The sequence below is a fragment of the Aspergillus stella-maris genome (assembly GCF_047715825.1).
Source record: "Aspergillus stella-maris strain CBS 113639 unplaced genomic scaffold BDV14scaffold_86, whole genome shotgun sequence".
Lineage (NCBI taxonomy): Eukaryota > Fungi > Ascomycota > Eurotiomycetes > Eurotiales > Aspergillaceae > Aspergillus > Aspergillus stella-maris.
The window spans coordinates 19,153-41,137 of NW_027396880.1; the positions used below are offsets into that span (position 1 = coordinate 19,153).

The 21,985-nt window shown below is 51.3% G+C and overlaps 12 protein-coding genes across 12 annotated transcripts; 7 read left to right on the forward strand and 5 right to left on the reverse strand.

Moving 5' to 3' along the window:
- Positions 1-260: 260 nt before the first annotated feature.
- BDV14DRAFT_205016 (DUF1479-domain-containing protein) lies at positions 261-1,763 on the forward strand (the record flags this gene model as incomplete). Its single annotated transcript, XM_073774642.1, has 3 exons — positions 261-645; positions 703-1,394; positions 1,449-1,763. The coding sequence occupies 3 exons, from the start codon at positions 261-263 to the stop codon at positions 1,761-1,763; spliced, it is 1,392 nt and encodes a 463-aa protein (XP_073623051.1).
- Positions 1,764-2,146: 383 nt separating this feature from the next.
- On the forward strand, positions 2,147-2,721 carry BDV14DRAFT_205017 (uncharacterized protein; the record flags this gene model as incomplete). Its single annotated transcript, XM_073774643.1, has 2 exons — positions 2,147-2,330; positions 2,420-2,721. 2 exons carry the CDS (start codon positions 2,147-2,149, stop codon positions 2,719-2,721), a joined length of 486 nt encoding a protein of 161 aa, XP_073623052.1.
- Positions 2,722-5,092: 2,371 nt separating this feature from the next.
- BDV14DRAFT_211868 (uncharacterized protein) lies at positions 5,093-5,944 on the forward strand (the record flags this gene model as incomplete). Its single annotated transcript, XM_073776191.1, has 1 exon — positions 5,093-5,944. One exon carries the CDS (start codon positions 5,093-5,095, stop codon positions 5,942-5,944), a length of 852 nt encoding a protein of 283 aa, XP_073623053.1.
- A 779-nt stretch (positions 5,945-6,723) lies between these two features.
- Positions 6,724-7,779, forward strand: zrfA (high-affinity Zn(2+) transporter ZRT1; the record flags this gene model as incomplete). Its single annotated transcript, XM_073776192.1, has 1 exon — positions 6,724-7,779. One exon carries the CDS (start codon positions 6,724-6,726, stop codon positions 7,777-7,779), a length of 1,056 nt encoding a protein of 351 aa, XP_073623054.1.
- Positions 7,780-8,024: 245 nt separating this feature from the next.
- Positions 8,025-10,067, reverse strand: BDV14DRAFT_149173 (cytochrome P450). The gene is made up of 5 exons (XM_073766523.1): positions 9,408-10,067; positions 9,018-9,352; positions 8,832-8,971; positions 8,374-8,783; positions 8,025-8,323 (listed from the first exon to the last, which is right to left on the reverse strand). The coding sequence occupies exons 1-5, from the start codon at positions 9,994-9,996 to the stop codon at positions 8,133-8,135; spliced, it is 1,665 nt and encodes a 554-aa protein (XP_073623055.1). The 5' UTR covers positions 9,997-10,067; the 3' UTR covers positions 8,025-8,132.
- Positions 10,068-10,383: 316 nt separating this feature from the next.
- On the forward strand, positions 10,384-11,604 carry BDV14DRAFT_193225 (uncharacterized protein; the record flags this gene model as incomplete). Its single annotated transcript, XM_073771742.1, has 6 exons — positions 10,384-10,533; positions 10,586-10,669; positions 10,807-11,073; positions 11,140-11,264; positions 11,302-11,385; positions 11,433-11,604. The coding sequence occupies 6 exons, from the start codon at positions 10,384-10,386 to the stop codon at positions 11,602-11,604; spliced, it is 882 nt and encodes a 293-aa protein (XP_073623056.1).
- Positions 11,605-11,920: 316 nt separating this feature from the next.
- Positions 11,921-13,129, reverse strand: BDV14DRAFT_205021 (uncharacterized protein; the record flags this gene model as incomplete). The annotated part of the gene is made up of 1 exon (XM_073774644.1): positions 11,921-13,129. One exon carries the CDS (start codon positions 13,127-13,129, stop codon positions 11,921-11,923), a length of 1,209 nt encoding a protein of 402 aa, XP_073623057.1.
- A 271-nt stretch (positions 13,130-13,400) lies between these two features.
- On the reverse strand, positions 13,401-14,435 carry BDV14DRAFT_205022 (SDR family NAD(P)-dependent oxidoreductase; the record flags this gene model as incomplete). Its single annotated transcript, XM_073774645.1, has 3 exons — positions 13,401-13,892; positions 13,943-14,224; positions 14,274-14,435. 3 exons carry the CDS (start codon positions 14,433-14,435, stop codon positions 13,401-13,403), a joined length of 936 nt encoding a protein of 311 aa, XP_073623058.1.
- BDV14DRAFT_149188 (uncharacterized protein) lies at positions 13,939-15,463 on the reverse strand. The gene has a single exon (XM_073766525.1). It carries the CDS (start codon positions 15,359-15,361, stop codon positions 14,642-14,644), a length of 720 nt encoding a protein of 239 aa, XP_073623059.1. The 5' UTR covers positions 15,362-15,463; the 3' UTR covers positions 13,939-14,641.
- Positions 15,464-15,505: 42 nt separating this feature from the next.
- On the reverse strand, positions 15,506-17,667 carry BDV14DRAFT_149176 (major facilitator superfamily domain-containing protein). Its single transcript, XM_073766524.1, has 8 exons — positions 17,438-17,667; positions 17,251-17,387; positions 17,122-17,204; positions 16,977-17,074; positions 16,810-16,930; positions 15,921-16,761; positions 15,765-15,870; positions 15,506-15,718 (listed from the first exon to the last, which is right to left on the reverse strand). Exons 1-8 carry the CDS (start codon positions 17,622-17,624, stop codon positions 15,651-15,653), a joined length of 1,641 nt encoding a protein of 546 aa, XP_073623060.1. The 5' UTR covers positions 17,625-17,667; the 3' UTR covers positions 15,506-15,650.
- A 158-nt stretch (positions 17,668-17,825) lies between these two features.
- On the forward strand, positions 17,826-20,205 carry BDV14DRAFT_149222 (sulfatase family protein). The gene is made up of 4 exons (XM_073766526.1): positions 17,826-18,249; positions 18,298-18,776; positions 18,825-19,439; positions 19,488-20,205. The coding sequence occupies exons 1-4, from the start codon at positions 17,943-17,945 to the stop codon at positions 19,827-19,829; spliced, it is 1,743 nt and encodes a 580-aa protein (XP_073623061.1). The 5' UTR covers positions 17,826-17,942; the 3' UTR covers positions 19,830-20,205.
- Positions 20,206-20,271: 66 nt separating this feature from the next.
- BDV14DRAFT_205026 (major facilitator superfamily domain-containing protein) lies at positions 20,272-21,978 on the forward strand (the record flags this gene model as incomplete). The annotated part of the gene is made up of 5 exons (XM_073774646.1): positions 20,272-20,914; positions 20,969-21,371; positions 21,421-21,573; positions 21,632-21,697; positions 21,765-21,978. The coding sequence occupies 5 exons, from the start codon at positions 20,272-20,274 to the stop codon at positions 21,976-21,978; spliced, it is 1,479 nt and encodes a 492-aa protein (XP_073623062.1).
- Between the last annotated feature and the right edge of the window lie 7 nt (positions 21,979-21,985).

Sequence of the window (21,985 nt, forward strand, 5' to 3'; positions counted from 1 at the left end):
GACATATCAGAATTAAAAAAAGAAGACTCTTAAAACAAATCTGCAGGGGCATTGCAAATAACAATACTACAGCGACATACCCTACCCCAATGGCATCTGAGTCGGCAGCCGAACATAACTGGACAATGATTACGCCAATCATGCATAACATGAGTTCCAGATTGCGCTAGTTGGAGTAGCTATAAGAACAAACATTTCACGCTCCAACACTGCAAGTTGATTCATCCTCTTCCTCTATTTGCAGGTCAAAATCCTCCGACATGGCAACCACCACAGGAGACCGCGCAGTAGCGTCAAAGTACTGGGCCTCTACCATTGCTAACTGGGGCACAGAGGAACTGGGTGAGGAATTTGCACAGTTAAAGAAAGACATCATCAAGGAATATGGCGAGGATAACATTCGGAAGAGCTGGCTGCAAGTCACTGCTGCTTTGGCACGCGAAGCAGAAACAATAGCGTCCAGAGGCTCGGCTATCATCCCCGTCGTAAATGCCAGTGAACTCGAAAATCTGCCCGACGATGTCATCAATGACATTAAGCACCGCGGTTCTGTTGTTATTCGCAATGTCCTGCCACAGGACGAGGCTCGGAATCTTCACAAGGAGCTAGATGAATATCTGAGCACTAACAAGGAGGATATTGGCTGTAGGATTCTCTACCAATTCTAACCATGAGATAATAATACTAACTGGCCACATATAGCTCGTCCACCAGAGAACCCCTGGCTTTTCGACGCCTTCTTCTCCCCGGTCCAGCACAAAGTCCGCGCCCACCCTCGCAGTCTGCAAGCGCAACGGTTCCTGAACAGTCTCTGGACGGGCTACTCTCCTGAAGAAACGCAGCCTGATCCTCTCCTGTACGTTGACGCCCTGCGACACCGACGACCAGGAGGCCACTCATCTACCGTCCAGCCGCATATCGACGCCGGTAGTCTCGATAGATGGGCCGACGACAACTATCGAAGGTTCTACGAGCCCGTCTTCCAGGGGAAACCCTTCGACTACAACCCCTTTGACATCCACAAACGTAACCTCGCAAACCAGGCCAAGTTCCCAGGAAGGTCGCAGTGTAGTGCCTTTCGCACATTCCAGGGCTGGGTCGCGCTCTCGCCAACGGGAGAACAGTTTGGTCGCAGTAGTCTAGCAGTCTTTCCAGATCTGAAGCTGGCGCAAGCATATGCCCTCCTGCGTCCATTCTTCAAACCACCGCCTGATGATGAGACCTCTTTGGAGCCCACCGCTTGGGTCCTTGACGATTCCGCTTCATTTCCCGGCTCTGTGAAAGGACTGAGTCAAAGAGTCTTGACGGGGACACATCCCCATTTACGTCTCGAAGAGACACTGACATTGATCCCTCTGGTGAATCCAGGAGACGCGGTCTTTTGGCACTCGGACGTAAGTCTCTGTCCCTTCTATTAAAACATCCCTGAAAAAGCTGACTCTATCTAGGTAATCCATGCCGTGGACCCAGTGAACAATACCGACGATATTGCAACAGTACTATACATCCCGGCTGTCCCATTGACTCGGAACAATGTGTCGTACATAAAGAAACAAAGAGACGCTTTGGTAGCCCACGGCCAAACGCCACCCGATTTCATTATTAGAGTTGGCGATGTTCAAGAGGCTCGTTTGAAGGGCTGGCTAGACCATGCCACTGCTCTCGGGGACAATCCAGAAGGACGGCAGGGTTATGGGCTGGAGAAGCTTCAAGGGAGTTCTCCGATTATTACTTGGGCAAATGAATTACTGGGGTTCTCTTAGCCTTGTGTACTATTGTAAAGAGACGTTACTTGGTCCACACCAAAGACTTCGATTAATGGTACGACAACAACAGTCGCTGGTGTTCTTGCTTTTGGTTCACCAAACAACTATTAGCCAGATAGATCAATGACAATGTAACTGACGACTCTTGCCAAGGTTAAACTGTCCCCGGGGTTGCTCCATTGTCCTATCACTGTGTCAGTCTCAAGAACAGCAATGCATTGTCTAGCTGACTTTGGAATACCCCATGGTCTAGACAGTTTATCTCAAAGGTTTTGTTGCAATATACCGCGTCTGCATGTTATATCAAGCACTCCCAGTCCTGGCCCGGTAGCATACGTTCCTTCTCAAGCAGAGACCAGGAAGGTTATCACTCCTTCAGTATGCCCTTGTTCTCCAAGAAACCATCTGCTGCGCCTGGCAGCTCCAAGCGGCCCAAAGCCCCTGGTGCTGGTGGAATATCTCGCCCACCGGCCACGCCTACACACTCCTCAGTCAAGGCAAAGCCATCTGCAGGTTTCTCTCTACCAGGACGCTCTGCCACATTGGGTGCTTCCCCTCCATCTGGTAACAGGCTATCGCAATCTGGGCCCGGAGTGACCCCTAGAGCTTCCTCGAAACTTGGAAACGGGATTTCTGCTTCTGGTCAATCAAAGACCCATCCTCGCCATACGACTTCAGGGGTGCTCACCAATTCCCTAATGCGCCCGCAACCTGGACCGCCGCCGGCTGCTCGGAGGAGCTCGCAAAGTGGTGCACCTCGACCGTTGTCAAGGCCCCCTTCACGTTCTGGAATTGGCACGCGCCCTCCATCTACAGGACGCCCAGCAAGCTCTTGTGGCCCACGATCCAAGCCACTGGAAACGCACAGAAACCACCAAAATGGTACGCGACTGGTGTCGCCCATGGGTATAACAGGCGGCCAATCGCGTCCATCATCTGCCGCAACACCAACTAAAGCACACCAGACGGGGAGAGATTCTCAAACCGGTCACCGTCGAGGATCTGAAAATGTGTTGATAGGATTACATAGTAGTGCAAATCGTATACCATTGAAGCGACCGGAAATCATGCACAGTTCACGGCCCAATCAACTCGAGTCTGGCAGGACTTCCCAGAACGGTGTACGTCCTGGCTCCTCAAACGGTCGACGTAGCTCGCACGCTGGTACATCTCCTGGCTCCTCAGGGATGTTGAGAAGCTCACAAATCGCAAGCCAGCCTCATCTATCAAAGAGCCCGAGTAGCTCTCGACCTGATTCACGCCTCCCTTCGTCCCGAGGTTTGATGAGTCAACAAAATCATGTTCGTCCTGGATCATCAAATGGATCCAAGAGCACAAAGGGTGGTACTCTCGGCTCAATGGGACCTACAAGACGTCCTTCAGTTCGGGGCAGTTCAAAGCCACTGGATGATCCCAGAGGTCGTCGAAATGATGCAGCCGCTGGACCCTTGGGTCACGCAGGTGGTGGTGGGCATCGTGAGCTCTAAACGCTCGCAAGGCGAGGTGCAGCGACCCCCATCAGGTGCTGCTTTGCGCGACTCTCAAAGTGGTGGCCATTGCGACCCAGCGAAGGTCCCGTGGTCTCATACGAATGAGCGCCCAGGATTATTAAGAGACCAAGAAGGTCCAAATAGTACAAAGCCAAACGCCAGGCAAGGTCATGAGTCAAAAGGCCATCATACGGCTGCAAACCCCAACTTGTTGAGAGACATAAAGGGATCACGTCATGGCGCAGAAAGTGGCTCTTTTCAAAGCCCGGGGCCTTGTAAGAGTCATACACAGGCGGAATCTTTGGCAGACCCAAAGACGCCTCATACGAGCGCCGGCGTGGATTCTGCACAGGAAGCAAAAGGTTTTCAGAGTGCTACGCGCCCTGGGTCCTCGAGGCACCGAACAAGCGCTGACAAGGGAGTTCACCCAGAATCGTTGAAGGACCCACGAGATTAGGGAGAGCATGCGCATCGTAAAGAATCCGAAGGGCTAAGAGGCCATGAGGAAGATAGCCACCACCAGCCTTCAAAAGACCTAAGAAACCCCAAGAGTCATGTACCTCGCAGCTTATCAAAAGGACCCAAAGGACACGAGGACGCCAGTCTTTCCAAGTCGTCGAAGGACCCAAAGAGTGCCAAAGAGGATACACGCCATAGATCATCTAGACAAGACAGACATTCCGAGAGACCTGTGGCTAGAGAGCATGAGACGCTGAAGGATTCAAAACGGCGCGGACACGGTGAACACGCCGACTTGTCGCAAGGCCATCGAATGTCTCCAGAAGATAATGTGGAATACAGTCGGAGTCACGGCAGACGCAGAAGAGAAGATGGGCATCACTCCGAGTCATTGGACTTCGATGACTATGGCAGACGCCCTGGGCACCAGCCGGCCAGGACCATGCCAGAGGACAGAATGCCACGTCCTCGTGGAAATGCATATGAATCTATGGAATATGACCCTCCAAACAGATCCGTTCCTGAGGCAGGCGCTCCATACCCAACTCCTGCGGCACCGGCTGCATATGAGCCGCCTCCAATGAGCTCGGAGCCTCCTGTGAATCAGGAGCTGGGTGGTGCAAACTTCCCTCAAGACAACTATTAAAAAAGCTACCAGCCCCAATACCAACCTCAGCCAGTTCCTACGTATACACCTCAACCGGCGCCTCAGTACAAACCCCAGCAGATGCCTCAGTTTATACCACAGCAGGAGCCTGTATACGAGTCAGCCTCGGCCGAGCTACCAACCTGGCTTTCAACCTAGTTATCAGGAGAACCAACCTACCTACCAGCCAAGAGCTCAAGAGGTCTATGGGGATGACTATCAATCGAACTACGAGGACTACGACAATGCCTCTCAAGCCAGCTACGAACATGGATACCAGAGTGGCTATCCAGATGATTATGCAGACGATTCCTGAGGCAGCCCTGCTGGAAGGGACCACTATGACGAGGTTGAGTATGTATCAGAATACTCTGAATATGGCCATTCCGAGGGTAGATTCCGGGAACGATGCTGAGATACACGAAGACGGCCTCGGTTATTACACTACATCCCTTGGACGGGAGATGAGATAGATTTCTTTTGTAATTCAAGTTGTTTTTTTGTCTACAATAGTAAGCGGGTTTGATAATATGACTAGGATCTGAGCATCTTTATTAAGAATGGGACGTGGTTCCAAGGGTCACCAACGCCACATCTCGCAGGATTCGACAACAATCAACGACTATTTTCATCATGATGATGCGTAGATGTATGCCGAGAATGTCTCCCACTGGAAAGTCAACGCCCTCATTCAATATCCCTAGCACAATGTCTTAACCACATTCGCAAACATGGTGTACATGCACTATATTGCCTCGAGACCAGCGGTTTCTGGCACCAATTCGCCTCACTTTGTGTGGATTGTCATCTCACCAGACCGCAATACAGCCGATACGCTCTTTCGCATCCTCCAAGACAACAAGGGAAAGTCTTTGACAGTACCCAGCGCTGAGGCGGCCGGCGCGAGGCTGACACCCCTGGACATCGAACGACTATCTCCCAAGCTATGGGTGCTACAAATCAAAGAAAGCCCCGACCATGTCGCGCTACTGAGCACGGCCATATGCCCCCATGTGTCGCAGGATGTGGATACAGAATTCAGCCCGGTGTCAGGCAAGATGTTCCTCTATTCCATGGGCAACTATACTGATCTGGGGGCCAAACTACTTCCTGCGGCTTGTGATATCGATCACGACTACATCTCGGGCTATAGCTTCTTCATTCGTCGCAGCGGCTATCCGAATACATACTGGTACTGCTGCGGAAACTTGATCTGCCTCTCAACAACCAAGCGCTCCAGGTTCCTGGTTACCATCGCGGACAGGGCAAATGACCGAGACCATGTGCGATCAAAGACGCCAATGGTGGGTCAGGACGAGGTCATCATTCAGTGGATTGAGAGAGACCGGTGCAGCCAGGTCGGGGTGGACCGCAACGAATGGCTCACGGTCAAGTCCGACAACACGACATCGTTCCGGTTCTCTGATTTTGAGGGACGGTTCTATCTCGGTAACGAAGGGACTCTGGATAATACGGATCCAGCAAGACTGGGCACGTCGCTCGATGTGGTGTGCTGGTCCAAGCCCCGGGTCTTTCAGGATAGCTTTGAGCTCTGCTACGGCATAGTTCCGCGCGGCGATTAAAAGTGTTTGTAGCAATACAAAGCCTACTATAGGCAATCATAAGCACTGGGCTTCAAAGTATTTCCGATGAGCACTTGATAGCGTAGGCTTGGTTGGTGGGTAGGGCAACACGATATGCCGCTGTTCACGGGCCTCGGACATGAGTCCAGTGGCAAGTTCCTCTCGATCAATGCTAATATCTCAGGTGGTGTCAAGAAGAAGCAATATATTGCTGCCTGGTCAATCAGCGATGCAGCGTTTGAAATTTCTTCTCGGCGGCCCACCATGGCAACCCCCAGGGTCCTCGATCTCATCTGGCTGACTCGCCATCTCTTCAGCTTCAACCAGTCAAACCACCGTCGTGGTTGCAAGTAACAAGCCTTTGCTGTAGCCGAACAAGCCTCGACTACCTCTAGCCAAGAGAGCGGGCCAATGCAAGGTATTAGATCCACCATCTGTCAAGAGAACGTGCGGCACCAGCGGTAGAACCATTACGAGAAACTCGCCCCTCTAGGCACGCTGAAGCCGGCAAGGTTGTGTTGTCCGTTGTTTGTAAGGATATGTTCGCCTAGTTGCAGTCTAAGTCAGCTCAAAAAGGACATGACTCCGTGAGAATTCTCTCAAGCACACCCAAGGTCCTCACGCCGTGACTCGAGTCGCCCCCGATGGTCCTCCAAGCTGGAATCTGAGCCCTGTGAGCATTACCTATAAGTAACTCCTGTTTTCTCCTGGTTGCTCTCACACTGTGCCAGCATCCAAAAGACCAGTCCCTGTCCAATCCTTCTCCAGTTCACGGCATTATGTCTTCCTTCGACCCCAGTTCCGTTGATCTGGACAGCGCAGACCCCCGAGACATCATCTGCTACATGAACGGTGGTGAGAATGACTACGATGGCCGTATTGGAGCGCGTATCTCTGCCATCTTCGTCATCTTCATCGTCTCGACCGCGGTGACCTTCTTCCCCATGCTGGCCAAAAGGTTCCCTCGTCTCCATATCCCTCACTATGTCTACCTCTTCGCGCGTTACTTCGGTGCCGGTGTCATTGTAGCCACGGCCTTTATTCATCTGCTCGACCCGGCGTACGACGAGATTGGCCCGGCCAGCTGTGTTGGTATGACTGGCCACTGGGCTGACTACTCCTGGTGTCCTGCCATTGTCCTCGCCTCTGTCATGGGCATCTTCCTTCTTGACTTTGGTGCCGAGCGCTACGTCGAGGTCAAGTACGGTGTCTGCAGAGAAGACCCCGAGAGGATCATGACCAGCACCTTCAACGAGGAAGTCCTCCCCACGCACACCACCAACAAGGACACCAAAGTCGACGGCACCATCGACGCAGCCTCAGTCGACTCCGGCGCCATCGAACGCTCCTTCAGACAACAGATCGCTGCCTTCCTGATCCTCGAGTTCGGCATCATCTTCCACTCCGTCATCATCGGCCTCAACCTCGGAACCACCGGCGAAGAATTCCCAACCCTATACCCCGTCCTTGTCTTCCACCAGTCCTTCGAAGGTCTTGGCATCGGCGCCAGAATGTCGGCCATCCCCTTCAAGAAGGGCAGCTGGCTCCCCTGGGTTCTTTGCCTCCTCTACGGTCTCACAACCCCCATTGCCATCGCCATTGGTCTTGGTGTTCGCACAACCTACAATGCTGGCTCTTACACCGCCAATGTCGTCTCGGGTGTCTTCGACGCAATCTCGGCTGGTATTCTCATCTACACTGGTCTTGTTGAGCTGCTCGCCCGTGACTTCCTGTTTGACCCGCACCGTACCCAGGACAACAAGCGTCTTACCTTCATGGTTGTCTCTCTCCTCTGGGGTGTTGGAATCATGGCTCTGCTTGGAAAATGGGCTTAAGCTATTCTCCCAACTGAAAAGCTGTCGAACGGTACCTTGTTACAGCCCCAATCCCATCTGGTCTCGCCTTGAGACGACAGCTACACACGCCCTAATCACCATATCTATCCCCCCCCTCCCCCTCCCCGTACTGTTTCTCATGAACTCCCCCTTATACTGTTTGCAATACACAATACCCCCCCTCATACCAAAAATGTCTGATGTTTCTTATATTTGTAATGCGCAGTTATGAGAACCGCCATCGATGCCAATTCATTACATTCCTTGTGCACAGTGAAAATACCAATATTGAGACCAAGTATTCCGTAATCCTGGGTTCTTTCCAGACAAGACAGAACTCGTTATAACTACATCTATTCGTCCCGTACCTGAAACTGCAACATCAGCGGCCCAACAGTAAATGTAAAAGTATCTTTAGCGTCTTGATCAAACGCCTCGCCAGTCTCGCCAGGAGCAAACGAGATATCAAACTCCCAAGCCATGCGTGCAATGACAAGACGCATCTCCATGAGAGCCAATTGCTTTCCCACACAGCCATATCGACCTAAGACAGTCAGATATACTCGGGATAATTTTGGCCAGAGGAAGACTTACCAAGCTGAAATGGGAAGAACGCTTCTTCGTGCTTTATCAACCTCTCCTTCTCATCAAGCCACCGCTCAGGTATAAATTTGTCTCCCGATGGGAAATACCGATCGTCGCGCTGAATCACATGCTGTGGAATCGCCACGATCGTGTCTCCGGGGATCCACATCTCGTCGACCTGCAGTCCTTCCGGGGGCGTTTGACGCGGCTGTCCGCTGGGGACGGCTGGCTTGAGGCGAAGAGTCTCATTGATGACAGCTTCGAGGTATGGCAGACGGCGAAGTGTTTCGTTACTGAGGGTTGATGTCCGGCTTGTCGTCGCAGAGGCCGCATCCAGTTCTGCTTGTAGTTTCTTCAACACTGCTGGGTGCTTCACTAGGAAGTAGAATGCGTTTGCCAGAGATACGCCAATGGTGTCGCTAAGGGTATTAGTACCAGCAAGTGAAGCGGAGAGCAGAGCGACTTACCTCCCAGTGATAATCATAAGTCGTCCGTCTTCATTGAGAGCCTGGTCCCCTGGCGGAGCCGACTGATCCTTCTCATCAATGGCTTTGAGTAACCATGAAATAACATCCTTTGGGACTTTGTCTTTGGACGCGTTCCATTCCTATACAGATTAGAAATTTCTCTAGATGGCCCAGGACAGTACGTACAGCCTTCTTCTCCGCTATGCGATCGGCACAGTATGTCATAAACTGACCATAGTTGCCGACCAGTCCCTGGATCGCACCAAGAATAGTCAGCAGCCACGGTACTGGCTTTAGTATACCGAGGATAAGCATTTGCCCGTGCAGCTCCTTTATCGCGGCATGTTCAGCAGCGTCCTCGAGCTGACGGAAGTCTTTGGAGAACCCGACTAACCCCATCACATCAAAGGCCAAGTACATAGTCCACTTTGAGATGTTCAGAGGCTGATCGAGCCGTGCCTTGATCTGTGAGACAAGAACGTCCACTTTGTGTTGGAGACGTGGCTCATAGACGGGAAGTGCTGGAAAGATACGCATGTTAGCAGTTTAGCCAATTGTTCCAGACAAATTGTTTACCTTTCATACTGAACCCTCGGTCCCAAGCCCTTTTCCGTCGTCGATGTACATCAGGATCTCGAGTCGAATTCAGCGAGATCTGTGTAATGTCGTCCGAGACGTGACTATACCATGTCGATTTGGTGCATGCAGATTGAGGATTTGTAAAAGCGTGGATGGCCGAGGGTCGATTAATCGAAAGCTCCCTCGGACCTGTTCGCACAAAGTCCCCATACTTGTGATGCATGTCTTGCAGGTCTAGATGGTATTGAGTCCGCTCGGCCGCTCGCATCACAGTGTGCAAGCGGGATATCTTGGCCATCCATGGTCCTGGGAAATGACGAAGACGATGACAGAACGCTCGATAGAGAACTATGCTGGTGATGAGTCCGATATTGAAGGACCATGAAGCAAAAATCGCTGTTCCTAGAGCCCGCGTCCAGCTCAGCGAGAAGAGGTGAGCATAGGCAACTGAGAGAGTTGAGAATGTCGCCAGGTACAGGAGAGCCAGGGGCCGAAGCCGGTTGTCAATCTCGCGCGCCCGAATGAATTGCTGGAATGCAGCTCCTAGGAAAAAGAAGGTCAATGTAGTTTGCAAGAGGTGAGCCATTACTGTGGTAGAAAGGGCCAATCTTGAGACCCAGCTTCCCTGAGCAGCGAACGTGAGGGGGAGCTGGGAATTAAAAATTCTTTGACAGAGACTCTCCACGACCCCAGCAATGCAGGTGGGTGTGAACTAGACCCCTGTCAATGCATGCAACTGGTTTCCCATCATTGGCTGCCTTTATATTAGCAGCGAGCCATGGCTTGCTTTACTGGAACGGCACGTACTCTAGCGCTTTCTCAGTAAGCCATCACTTCCTCTTAGCAATGCTAGTGTCAGGTTTAGTAAAATGCTGCCTCTCTGGAATCGAATCCCAGTGAAATCGAAGATTGTCTGTCATAAAAAAGCCTGCCTCCCAGGAAAAACAATGAGCAGCGATCGCTCGCCGCTACCATGTTTAGGTCACTTCAACCAGCAGCATACGCAGTGTCTTTTGTCTTCTTTACTCTGGCATCCATATCCACGGCTCTTCGGTTCTACTCGCGAAAATGCATCATACGAAGCTTTGGTTGGATGATTGGTGGATGGTGCTTGTGCTGGTGGGTCTGGCTGCATCTGGCATTGACAAGGACGAAAACTCACCTCTTGTTGATAGATTTGCAACACTTGTCAGCAAGGCGTTTTCTGTCTGTTTCTTCATTATGGAGGTGGACTGTTCGTTACAGATTCCGACCTTGCTGTCGACACGTTGTATACTAACTTGACTTTATAGGCATCTTCGCTTCGTGGAGGGTGCCAACTTGACCACAATACTAAAGGTATAGCAATAACATTGACGTTTCACATGGAATTCTGACTTGGGATACCATTCAACAGCTTCTCTTCGCCGAGGAAATCCTCTACATCTGGATGCAGTTTATTATTAAACACGGCTTCCTGCAAATCTACCTCCGACTAGCGAACAAGACTTCGTTCCTCTACAGTATCTATGCGACCATGGCTCTCAACCTCGCAATAGCAATAGCGCTGTGTCTCTTGTACTGCCTTCAGTGCCGCCCGCTACCAGCATTCTGGAATCTCGTTGACTATCCAGGTGCGATTTGTCTCAAGACCTCAGTAACCTACTACGTTCCTGTCTCGCTGGTAAGATCACTTTCCGTCTCCCATTCTCAGACCACGCAGTACCGATTATATGGGTTATCTCATCAGAACATTCTTACCGATGTGATCATCCTTTCTCTCCCGATCCGACCCTTATGGAAGCTCCAAGCCAGCCGATCGCGCCGTCTTGGTGTCCTTGCTGTCATCTCACTTGGGGCAGCAGCTTGTATCATGTCTCCGCATCATCGTCTTACGTTAATTTGCTTCGAGCTACGACTTTACCTGTACACTGGGGAAAATGGTCATCATTCCAGCAGTGGCGCTCGATGTCGCCATCACGGCAGCCAACGCACCGTCTCTAAAAGACTTTGGCTGAAACACGTCGCTGGGACACTGTAGAGTTATATCCCTAATCAACATCCCTCCTCTTTATCAGAGAAGAAAGTGGTCTTGGGATGTGAGCCCCTGGTGATTCGACACCCTTTGAGACCGAAACATGAGGGGACGTTCTTGGATACCTCTTCCACCAATGATCTACTCCACGCTGAGTCGAGAGATATAGAAAAGACATAATCAATCTGAAATCAATTGCAACTCCAGGTCTGGTCGTCATTCTCTTTTCTCAGTTCTATGCCCAATGGAGCACAGAAGCTCTTTCCTTCTTGATATATCAGTCATGAGCCATTACTCCTTCCCAAAATGATACCGAGTAAAGGGCCGCTCTTTCCTCATCTACTAACCTTCTCAGGGCCCACCTAGCAGGTCTACTCGGCAGTACTGTATTTCATGGAAGCTGGCATCATGGCTGGGCACTGATACTGAATCAAGGAAGAAAAGAAATGAATTGGTTAAAATACAAAGCCGCTATCATACATCATATCGTACACCTCTATTTGCTCTCCTGCTTGGCCTCCTGGCCGATCTTCTCCAGCTGGTCCTTGCGCTTCTTCAGTACCTCCTGCAGCTCGCCAACGGTGTCCTTCAGCACGCTCTCAGCATCCTTGCCCTTCTTCTCGCCAATCGACTGCAGAGACTGCAGCTGGGTAAGGATGCTGGAGCCATCAGGGATAACGCTGGACCACTTGTCAAGGTCAAAACCGCTGTCCTGTGCCTTGTCCTTTGCCTGACCAACCTTCTCCTTGACATACTTCTCAACGTCCTCGGTTTTGCCAGACGAGGCGCTTTCCTTGACCAATCCCCAGAGCTCAGAGAAGTTACCCTTCTTCAGGGCATCGGCGTTGTTCTCGACGAGCTCCTTGACCTTGGGGTTCTTGTCCAGGTACTGCTTCGACTCATCAATGCCCTTTTGCCACGCCTCATCTCCCAGCTTCTGCAGCTTCTCCTTCTTCTCGTCAAACAACTTCTTGATCTTCTCCACAGACTCCATACTCGCACCACTCTTCACAATCCCCGCGACTTGTTCCCATGTCTTGTTGACCTCCTCCTTTGCCTGAGGACCATATGCGTCGCCCATCTCCTTCAGCTGGTCCCAACTACCGCCGACCTTCTCCTTGAGCTTGGGGTGGTTGTTGAGGATATCCTCCGCGGCATCCCCAGAAAGATCCAACAACCGACTCAACGCCTTTTGCAGAATTCCGATGGCTTGGAACGCAGTATCGGCATTCGCACCCCCTTTCTTGGTCAACCCCTTCATCTCGCCGTAGGCATCACGCACAATCTCATCAACCTCCCCCGCATGGTTCTTCTTGATGAGCTCGAGATCATCAAACAGCGTATCGACATACCCCTTGGCCCCAGGGATAAACACGGCATAACTCTTGAGTGTATCACGGAACCATTGGAGCGCCTGATCCGGCTCAGGCGCATTCTTGGAAATCGTCTGCTTGACCGAGTTGGCGTAGTTCTGCGTCTCCTTTACGGTTCGCACGGCGGTCTTTGCGCCGGAGAAGTGGTACCAGGCGTAGCCGAATGTGAAGGCAGCAGCACCACCGGCAAGACCGCCGACGAGCGCCGAGTTGCCTCCGGAGGATTGTTGCGAGGAGGTGGATTGAAAGCGAGTGTTGGGGCGGGTGGGTTTGCTGGCATACAGCTGGCGGCGGGCGCAGCGGGCGGCAGGTCTTGATGTGCGGGAATACATGTTGGGTGTGAATATGAAGTAAAAAGGTGATTGATTGTGTAGAATTGAGATTTTAAAATTGAGATTGGTTGATTTTTCTCGAGTGGTGGTTTGGTGATCTTTATAGTGGTGGTGTTGTTCAGTAACCATCACTATGACGTCTTACAATCCCTTGGAAGGCCCACAGTTCTTCCCATACAACAACATCGTCATCATTAACTACTCCTAGGTATGCGAACAAACTTGGCTCTGTCAGTTGTCATGCCGATCAGGTACAGAATAGATCTCCCAACTAAACATCGATCGTCGGGGTCTTTGACGTCCCTACTGATCCGCCAAAGCTGCCCCGGAAGCACAGCGTCAACAGGTCGCCTTCTACAATCTCCTGCTTCTTCGCTTCCAGTTCCTCAAAATCCCAATTGGCCGACACTGTTCTCCCCGACAAAAACGCCTTGTCACCACTCGCAAGCCAAACGGTCGCTCCGCCGATCAACTCTGGTGTGTCCTTCATAAATGGCGTGAGATAGGGTACAGCTCTCGCGATTTCTGTCTCGACGACACCTGGGTCCAGAGAGACCGATGTAATGGCCGGATGCTCAGATGCCAGCCAAGCGGTGAACTTGTTCATGGCCAGTTTGGACATAGAGTACGAGGATAGCCCGGGGGGAACGCCCATCGCCGAAATAGAAGTCTGATTGATGATTGTTGTCGGGCCTGTTGGAGTGGCCCCGGTCTTGCTTAGGAAGGCTTTTGTGACAATAACGGTCCCTTTAATGTTGACTTCCTGCTCTTTGGTTAGCGCCTTGGTAGAGTATCCAAATGGGTGAAAGCTACCTGAACGTTCCACCACGATTCGATATCCAAGTCAAACATCGTGCCCAGGGTCAGTTTGCCGGCGTTATTGATCAGGACATTCGGAACTCCGAGTTTATCCACAATCTTGTCAAACGCCGCCGCTACCCCCTTCGCATCGGTGACATCGACAGGCAGGGAAAGCACTTCCGTAGCCGGGTTGATGTCCTTGACCAGCTTCTCGGTTTCAGCCAGTCCATCGGCAGATCGTCCCAGGAGAGCAATGCCCTTTGCATTCGCGCGCGCGAAAAACGGAGCCAGTCCCTGGACATTTATTTAGCAATAGCCTGGATATTAGCGTATGGCGACTCACCAGCTGGCCTATTCCTCGGCTCGCGCCTGTGATCACCACCACCTTGCCGGCTTGGGAGAGCTCTGGTCGAGTTGGATCAATGGCGGGATAAAAATCGCGATAATACTTGCTCGTGAAGGCGCCTAGCTTAACATAGATGTCTGGATCTGGTGCATCGGCCATGTTTCTAAATCTGGGTAGTTGCAGCTGCGTGACAAAGAGAATGGTACAATGTCCGGGGGCGCAGGGGTATTTGACCAGCTCGTTCAACCTCAGCCTCAGCTTAACCCCCCACCCAGACAGAACCATTCCTAAATGGTTATGGACTGTGACAGGAACCAGTCAGAGACGCGATCAAGAGCCGGGCATATTATTAAGACAAGCCAGGATCAGACAGCCTCCCAGTCCATGGCGTCGACGATAAAGTCCCAATCCATGTTGGACGCGATCTGACCGTTGCGGGGGGCGTCATGCTGTGCAGCGTAGGCTTCAGCCATGGTGTAGCCTTCCTCCAATCCATTGAAGATCTCGGGGATGATGATCTCGAGGTCATAGCTGTGCAGGGGAAGCACAAGGTCCGGGCGCCTTCCAGAGCGAAAGTCATCGCGAGCCTTTTCCTCGGCTGAGAGGTCTGCCGTCTTCCACCTGTTGCGCAGCTCCTTTGCTCGCTTCAGCTGAACCAATCTCTCTCCACTCCCTAAAACCGGCTGCAAAGGACACGTTTTGGCCTGCAACGCGTCCAGGACATTGGCATGGTACCGATGTTCTTTCTCCCAGCGAGCGCCCACATTCCTGACCCCCGCCCCCGACGCAACACTCACCCCAAACACTCCCAACAGATGCACAATCGCTCGTTCCAGCAGGGCATAATACTCGTGGAAGTCGAGTTTGAACATGATCTCGGCAGCTTCATTGTCGATGGAGGGGTCCGACAGGGTGGCCAGGCGGTACCCCTCGGCCAAGAAGGGGAGCTTCCATCGCAGACGCGCAACGATTTTGTGGAAGCGCGATAGTTCTTCGGATGGTGAGAGCAAATTCCCTCGGTCGGATGGTCTTGAATTATTGCAGTTTGGGGCTGGAGCCCAGCGAGACTGAGAGAGGCTGGACATTGTTGGTGGGAGAAAGACAGAAGGGAGAAAATCTGCCACACATAAACACACTAGCCACAGATACACTAGCCACACTTAGCCTGGCAGTATACCGACAGAGCACCTTCCTTCTGATAGTGGGCTTGATCTATTGCTAAAGTATACAAGGCTTGTCTCGGAGAAGGCAGGTGTTGGTTTAAGGTTGAATGTTCCTACGATGGGGAAATGAACTGGCTAAATGAACGATATATATTTCCACCCGCTCTCGACATTCAGCTTTACTTATCACCTCTTCACGAATCTATGAATGCTAAAGGCGGTGATTCCTGGCAGACACAGCGGTTATGGACGATAATACAGAGCAGAGTAGGGAGAAGACTGTCATCGTCAATAGAATGTTCACGTTTGGCCCCAATCCACTTACTATAAGCATGTTTCAAGCCCGCCACGTAACTGCCCACCACCGTCTTGCGAAGTGCCCCTGTCAGACCGGCAATGTATTCGATACTTGATAGAGCCCGATGAATGATCTATTCACAGTCAGCATTGGAAGGTATTGCACCAGGACTTTGAGACCTACCTTATGAGCACCCGGCCCATGCAACCTGGCATGCAACTGCCTCCTGAACTCGGACCCTAACAACGTATAGTTCGAGGTGATACCAGCTGTAATGGCAAAGTTCAGCAGTAGCAGATATCCTCCTGTTGCCATCGCAATCTCCTGGGGCTCAAGGAAAGCCGTCATACAGACAAACGCCGCCGAGGACGCTGCGCCGCTTCCCAACCCACCAAAGATGATGTAAAGACCCTCCCAAACCCCAGTGTCACCGTTCCACCGGATAAACTGGAGAACATATGAGATGCATGCGATAAGACCTGCTAGAGCAAGAATCGGCTTATAGTTGCCCGTCTTGCGAATGAAGAACCCTGCTGATAGACCGCCGATGGCATTTCCAGCTACAGCCGGAATCAAGTGGGCGCCGGCGACAGTACTTGACGCCCGCGATGTGACTTGGAAGTAAAGCGGAACTGTAAACATCATACCGACTTGAGCAGCAGCCTGGAACGAGCTAACTAGGTAACTTGCGGCGACATTGGGACGCTTGAGGATCTGCAGGGTAAAGATGGGCTCTGCCGCCACGTAAAGTTCTGTGTAGATAAAGAGGCCTAGGGTCACGGCTGCGGCGAGTGAGAGAACCAATGTAGGTATCGACGCCCAAGGGAACGCTTTCCCGCCCTGATCAAGTAAAAGAATGACCGCAGCGATGCTTGTGGCCACCAAGAACGAACCCCGGAAGTCAATGCGACTGATTCTCGAACTAGTAGATGGCTCGTCGTCTGAAACTCGATAAGCAAGCTTGAGTTGAATTGTGACCAGTAGAGCAGCGACCGCGAGCAGTGGAGCTTGTAGCAGGAAAGCCCTGGAAATTGTCAGCTGTATAAAATACAGATCATCGTGTTTAACGTACCACCGCCATCCGATTGTGTCTGTCAAGACTCCTCCAGCAGGCCCTCCGATGCTGCGTCCAAGGGTCATTGAGATATTGATAAAGGACCGCCATTTGGCAACTTCTCGCTTGGAGACAATATCTATCTATGTCAACACTTGCTGCACTAAGTGGACAAAAGAGTTTACCAGTGATAATGATAGAGCTCATGGTCATGACGCCAGCACCTCCAACGCCACTCAGGGCTCGACCCAAGATGACAATCCACATATCTGCTGCCAAACCACTACATATATATTAGTTCAACCCGGGGATATGGATTTGACATCTTACCAAACAACGCAGCCCAGGGCGAGAAAGAAGTAAGACCATAGCAGGAGTGGTTTCCGGCCGAAGATATCACTAAGTTTTCCGTACTTTATAGTATCAGCGCAGTTCAGTTCCTTCACTTCTTTGACTAACCATAGGCTGTGCAACGCAGACACCGAGTGTATATCCTGTTGACAACCAAGCTGCTCCTTGCAAACTGTTGAATTCCGACGAGATGCGAGCCGTCGCGGCCATGATGAGGGTTCCGTCGGCATTGGAAATAAATTCACCTGCATATGTCAACATTATACACACGATTGACTGATCCTAGAATACCTACCCAGAAGAAGCACAGTAATAATGCTGCCCACGCTCGTCAACGCCTCAACTGGCGGCGTGGAGGGGCTATTCGGGACGGCATTGCTTTCCTCATCAGTGACAGCATCACCGGCGACTGACTGTTCAATGGCCTGGTATTTGGGATCCCCAGGGTTCAGCGGTGTCGTCTCGTCAGTCTGCACAGTCATTGTTGCGGTGGCAGCAGTGGTGACCTTGAAAAGCAATCATAATCAAGACCAGGAGGGTTTTTGAAAAATGTCTGACATCGGACATCGGCGATAAGCTCGAGTCAGGTTCGGAGAATATCCAAGCACGCCATTCGAGGGGATCATGATTACTTTTTTTTGTTCCTGGAGTTGTCAAACTGCCAATGCAATCTGCCCTAAAATGGCGCGATCAACGCTATTCAAGACCCACTGCTGTACTCCAGACTGCGGAATAGCTTCACTCCAACTCTCCAACTTCAACTCTCGCTCGTCACTCCTCGTGGCTTCAATAATTCCAAGATGAAGTCCTTCTGGCTGCTGTCCCTGGTTACTTTGGCCTCGTGCGACATAGTCCAGGATGTTCTTGGTACAACAAAGCCACCTCCGCAGAAGCAGCCCAACTTCGTGTTCGTCATTACCGACGATCAGGACCTCCAGCTCGACTCCATGAGTTATATGCCCTCGACATTGAAGCATCTCAAGCAAAAAGGCACACTCTTTAGCAATCACTTTGTCACAACCTCTCTCTGCTGCCCATCGCGCGTGTCTCTGTGGACAGGCCGTCAGGCGCATAATACAAACGTCACTGACGTATCTCCGCCTTATGGTACGTCTCGACATATAAATCAGAAAATCAAATACTAATTTCAAACAGGAGGATATCCAAAGTTTGTTGATCGCGGATTCAACGACGCCTTCCTTCCTGTTTGGCTACAGTCTGCAGGCTACGACACATATTACACGGGCAAGCTCTTCAATGCACACACCGTGGACAACTACCATAGCCCCCATGTCAATGGCTTCAATGGCTCCGACTTTCTACTTGACCCTTTTACCTATTCTTACCTGAATTCGACCTACCAACGGAACCGCGACGAACCCGTCAGCTACGAAGGCCGCCACACCACAGATGTTATCACCGAAAAGGCCCTGGGTTTCCTCGACGATGGACTCAATGGCGACCGGCCTTTCTTCCTGACCGTTGCCCCGGTCGCTCCTCACTCGAATGTAGATGTTAGTTCTCTGAGTGCGAAGCTGCCGACGGTCATGACGGAGCCTATTCCTCTGGATCGACATAAACATCTGTTCCAGGACGTCAGAGTACCTAGGACAGAGAACTTTAACCCAGACGAGGTAAGCAGCAACCGATAAGAAAGAGCAACCATGTACTGACAGTCGTAGCCGAGTGGTGCCAGCTGGATTCGTAGCCTGCCCAAGCAGAACGAATCGACCGTGGAATATCACGACCATTTCTACCGCCAGCGACTGCGAGCTCTACAAGGTGTGGACGAGCTGGTTGACTCGATTGTCACCCGACTCGAAGCGAGTGGTCAGATCGACAACACCTACATCATCTATACCGCCGACAACGGCTATCACATTGGACAGCACCGGCTACCTCCAGGCAAAACATGCAGTTTCGAAGAAGACATCCGGGTCCCTTTCTATATTCGCGGTCCTGGTATTCCAGAAAATACCGTTGAAGATGCCGTCACAACGCATATCGACCTCGCTCCTACAATTTTCGACATTGCCCAAATACCTCTGCGCGAGGACTTTGACGGCACGCCAATCCCTCTGCCCAGTGCTTCTGGTGTGCACCCGCGCCATGAGCATGTTACTGTCGAGTTCTGGGGCAAGTCATACCTCGAAGGAGAGAAGGGCACCTTGAGTAACCCAGACGGTCTCCCTTTCTTCGCAAACAATACCTACAAGACTGTGCGAATCATTGGCGAGAACTATAATCTTGCATACACAGTTTGGTGCAGCAACGAGCACGAGCTGTATGATCTGGATGTAAGAACTATCCATCTATTCTTTGAAAAATACAAACTGACTCGACAGATCGATCCATACCAACTAAACAACCTTTATACCAAGACGGAAAGTGACTTCAAAATCCTCGGCCGCAGCCTCTCAAATGTAGTTACGAGATTGGACTCGCTTCTACTCGTTCTAAAGTCCTGCAAGGGGCCAACCTGCATTAAGCCATGGGATGTCCTGCACCCAGGAAGTCATGTTCAGAACCTGCAGGACGCGCTGCATCCGCTGTATGACGCATTTTACATCAGTCAGGCTAGAGTATCCTTTGACCGCTGCGAGGCTGGGTATATTGTGGACGCGGAGGGACCGCAGAATGTGCTTCCGTTTACGAGGTATGGGTTGAACTGGGATGTTTGGACATAAGCATAAATCTAGAATCTGCATACAAGAGGATATGATTATTTGTTTTAAAGTTGTTGGGTGATTATTGAAGTGTAGAATTTGTCGTATGACTGCTTGTCAGAGACTCCAAAGAAGACCCAGACATCTAAACGAAGACCGGGGAGAAAAAGCTAAGAACTGACAAGAACAAGATAAACGCAGAAATTGATTAGCCCCACAGACACAATCCAGATCAAAGACAGACGACGAGTCAGATAAGCCCAAGACGGAGTTCTGATTAGCCCTAAGGCAGAGTGGATGATTGCGCCATAGCGCCTTCTGCTGTCGACAACGCTGTATACCCGCTGCAACGTAATCCGAGATAACATGGCTTTTTTCAAGCGATATTTCTCAAGATTTAAAAGGATGAGGGCTGCCGAGATGGTATCGTATCAGACCGCTATAATTCTTCACATCCTGAGCCATGGCTTCTCTCAAGGAATCCCAGCTGGACGTGGAGGTTCTTGACGCTGAGAAGAACGGCCTTACAGTTGACACTTCCTCCAGTGAGATAGTTAAAGACTGGGATGACCATGAAGAGAAGAAGCTCAAGCTCAAGCTCGATACAATTCTCATTCCTGTCCTCGGCCTTGCCTTTTTCGCTCTTCAGATCGACCGCGGGAATATCAGCGCTGCCCTGACTTCAACCATCACAGATGACCTGGGTATCACGACAAACCAAGTCAACATCGGCACGCAGTTGCTCTCCGCCGGTATCGTCATCAGCGAGATTCCTTCGAACGTCATCCTACAGCGCGTCGGGCCCCAACGATGGCTATCAGTCCAGATCTTCGTATGGGGATTGGTTGCTACATTCCAAGCATTCGTGCAGTCATACCCTGCCTATCTGGTAACGAGATTCTTGCTCGGCTTGCTAGAAGGTGGTTTCATCCCTGGTGCCCTCTACTACCTGTCGACCTGGTACAGAAGGGAAGAGACCAGTCTGCGCGTGACACTCTTCTTCTTTGGACAGATGTTTTCTGGCGCTACATCGAGTCTCATCTCCGCTGGTCTGTTGACTTTGTCTGGGAAGCGAGGACTCGCTGGATGGCGTTGGATTTTCCTTGGTATGTCTGCCTTCACCATGAATAGTGACTTTGATCTTGACTAACAATCACCAGTCGAAGGAGTAATAACACTCACCATCGCCATCTTCTTCGTCCTCTTCGTCCCTCCCTCCGTAGGCAACGGCCGCCCCCTAATCAGCTCTATAACCGGCCGCTGGAGCTACTTCACGCCCCGAGAATCACACATTGCGACGCACCGCGTCCTGCTTGACGACCCCACAAAGGCAAAAGGACACATCAAGATCACAGGCCGCGACATCTGGAACACGATCCGGCAGCCAAGAGTCCTTCAGCACTTCTTCATCACGCTTGTAGCGATGAGTGGCTTCCAGGGTTTGACGCAGTATACGCCCAGCATGATCAAGTCGTTTGGGTTCGGGGCTGTGCGGGCGAATGCGTTGGCTTCTGTGCCTGTTTACTGTGGGATGTTGTGGATTCTCATCCTCTCATACCTCAGGTAGGTGTTCTTCCGGATTATATTGACGGATTGGTGCTGAATGGTACAGCGACAAAATTGGACATCGAGGTCCCTTCGTCCTCATCGCGATTACATGGAATGTGATCTCGTATGCTTGTCTGCGCGTTACACCAGCGACGTCAGGAAGATGGCATCGGTATGGAGTCATTGCTGTCGCTAATGTCTCGTATGCTAGTATGCAGTAAGTGATCACTCCTTTCTCACCTACCACGATACATGCTAACTCGGTCTTCTTGCAGCGTCCTAAACATCGGCTGGCTCTCCGTATATTGCAAGTCCCCACAAGAGCGCAGCGTAGCCATGGCGTATGTCTACCTTCCCATCCTCATTTCCCCCTCTTATAGGTCAAATCAAGCTAACTTGTGGTAACAGGCTGGTCGTCATGGCCGCAAACTGCGCCGGTATTTCCGGTTCCCAAATCTTTCGAACGGAAGATAAACCACTGTACCTCCATGGTCTCACAGCTATTTGCGCCCTCGCCGCAGCATCCTGGGTTCTTGCTCTCGCGCTAAACATGCAGTCTTGGTTTTCGCAGCGGCGGTCAAAGGGTGTGAAGGGGGAAGCGAAGCTTGATTATAATATTTGATAACGAT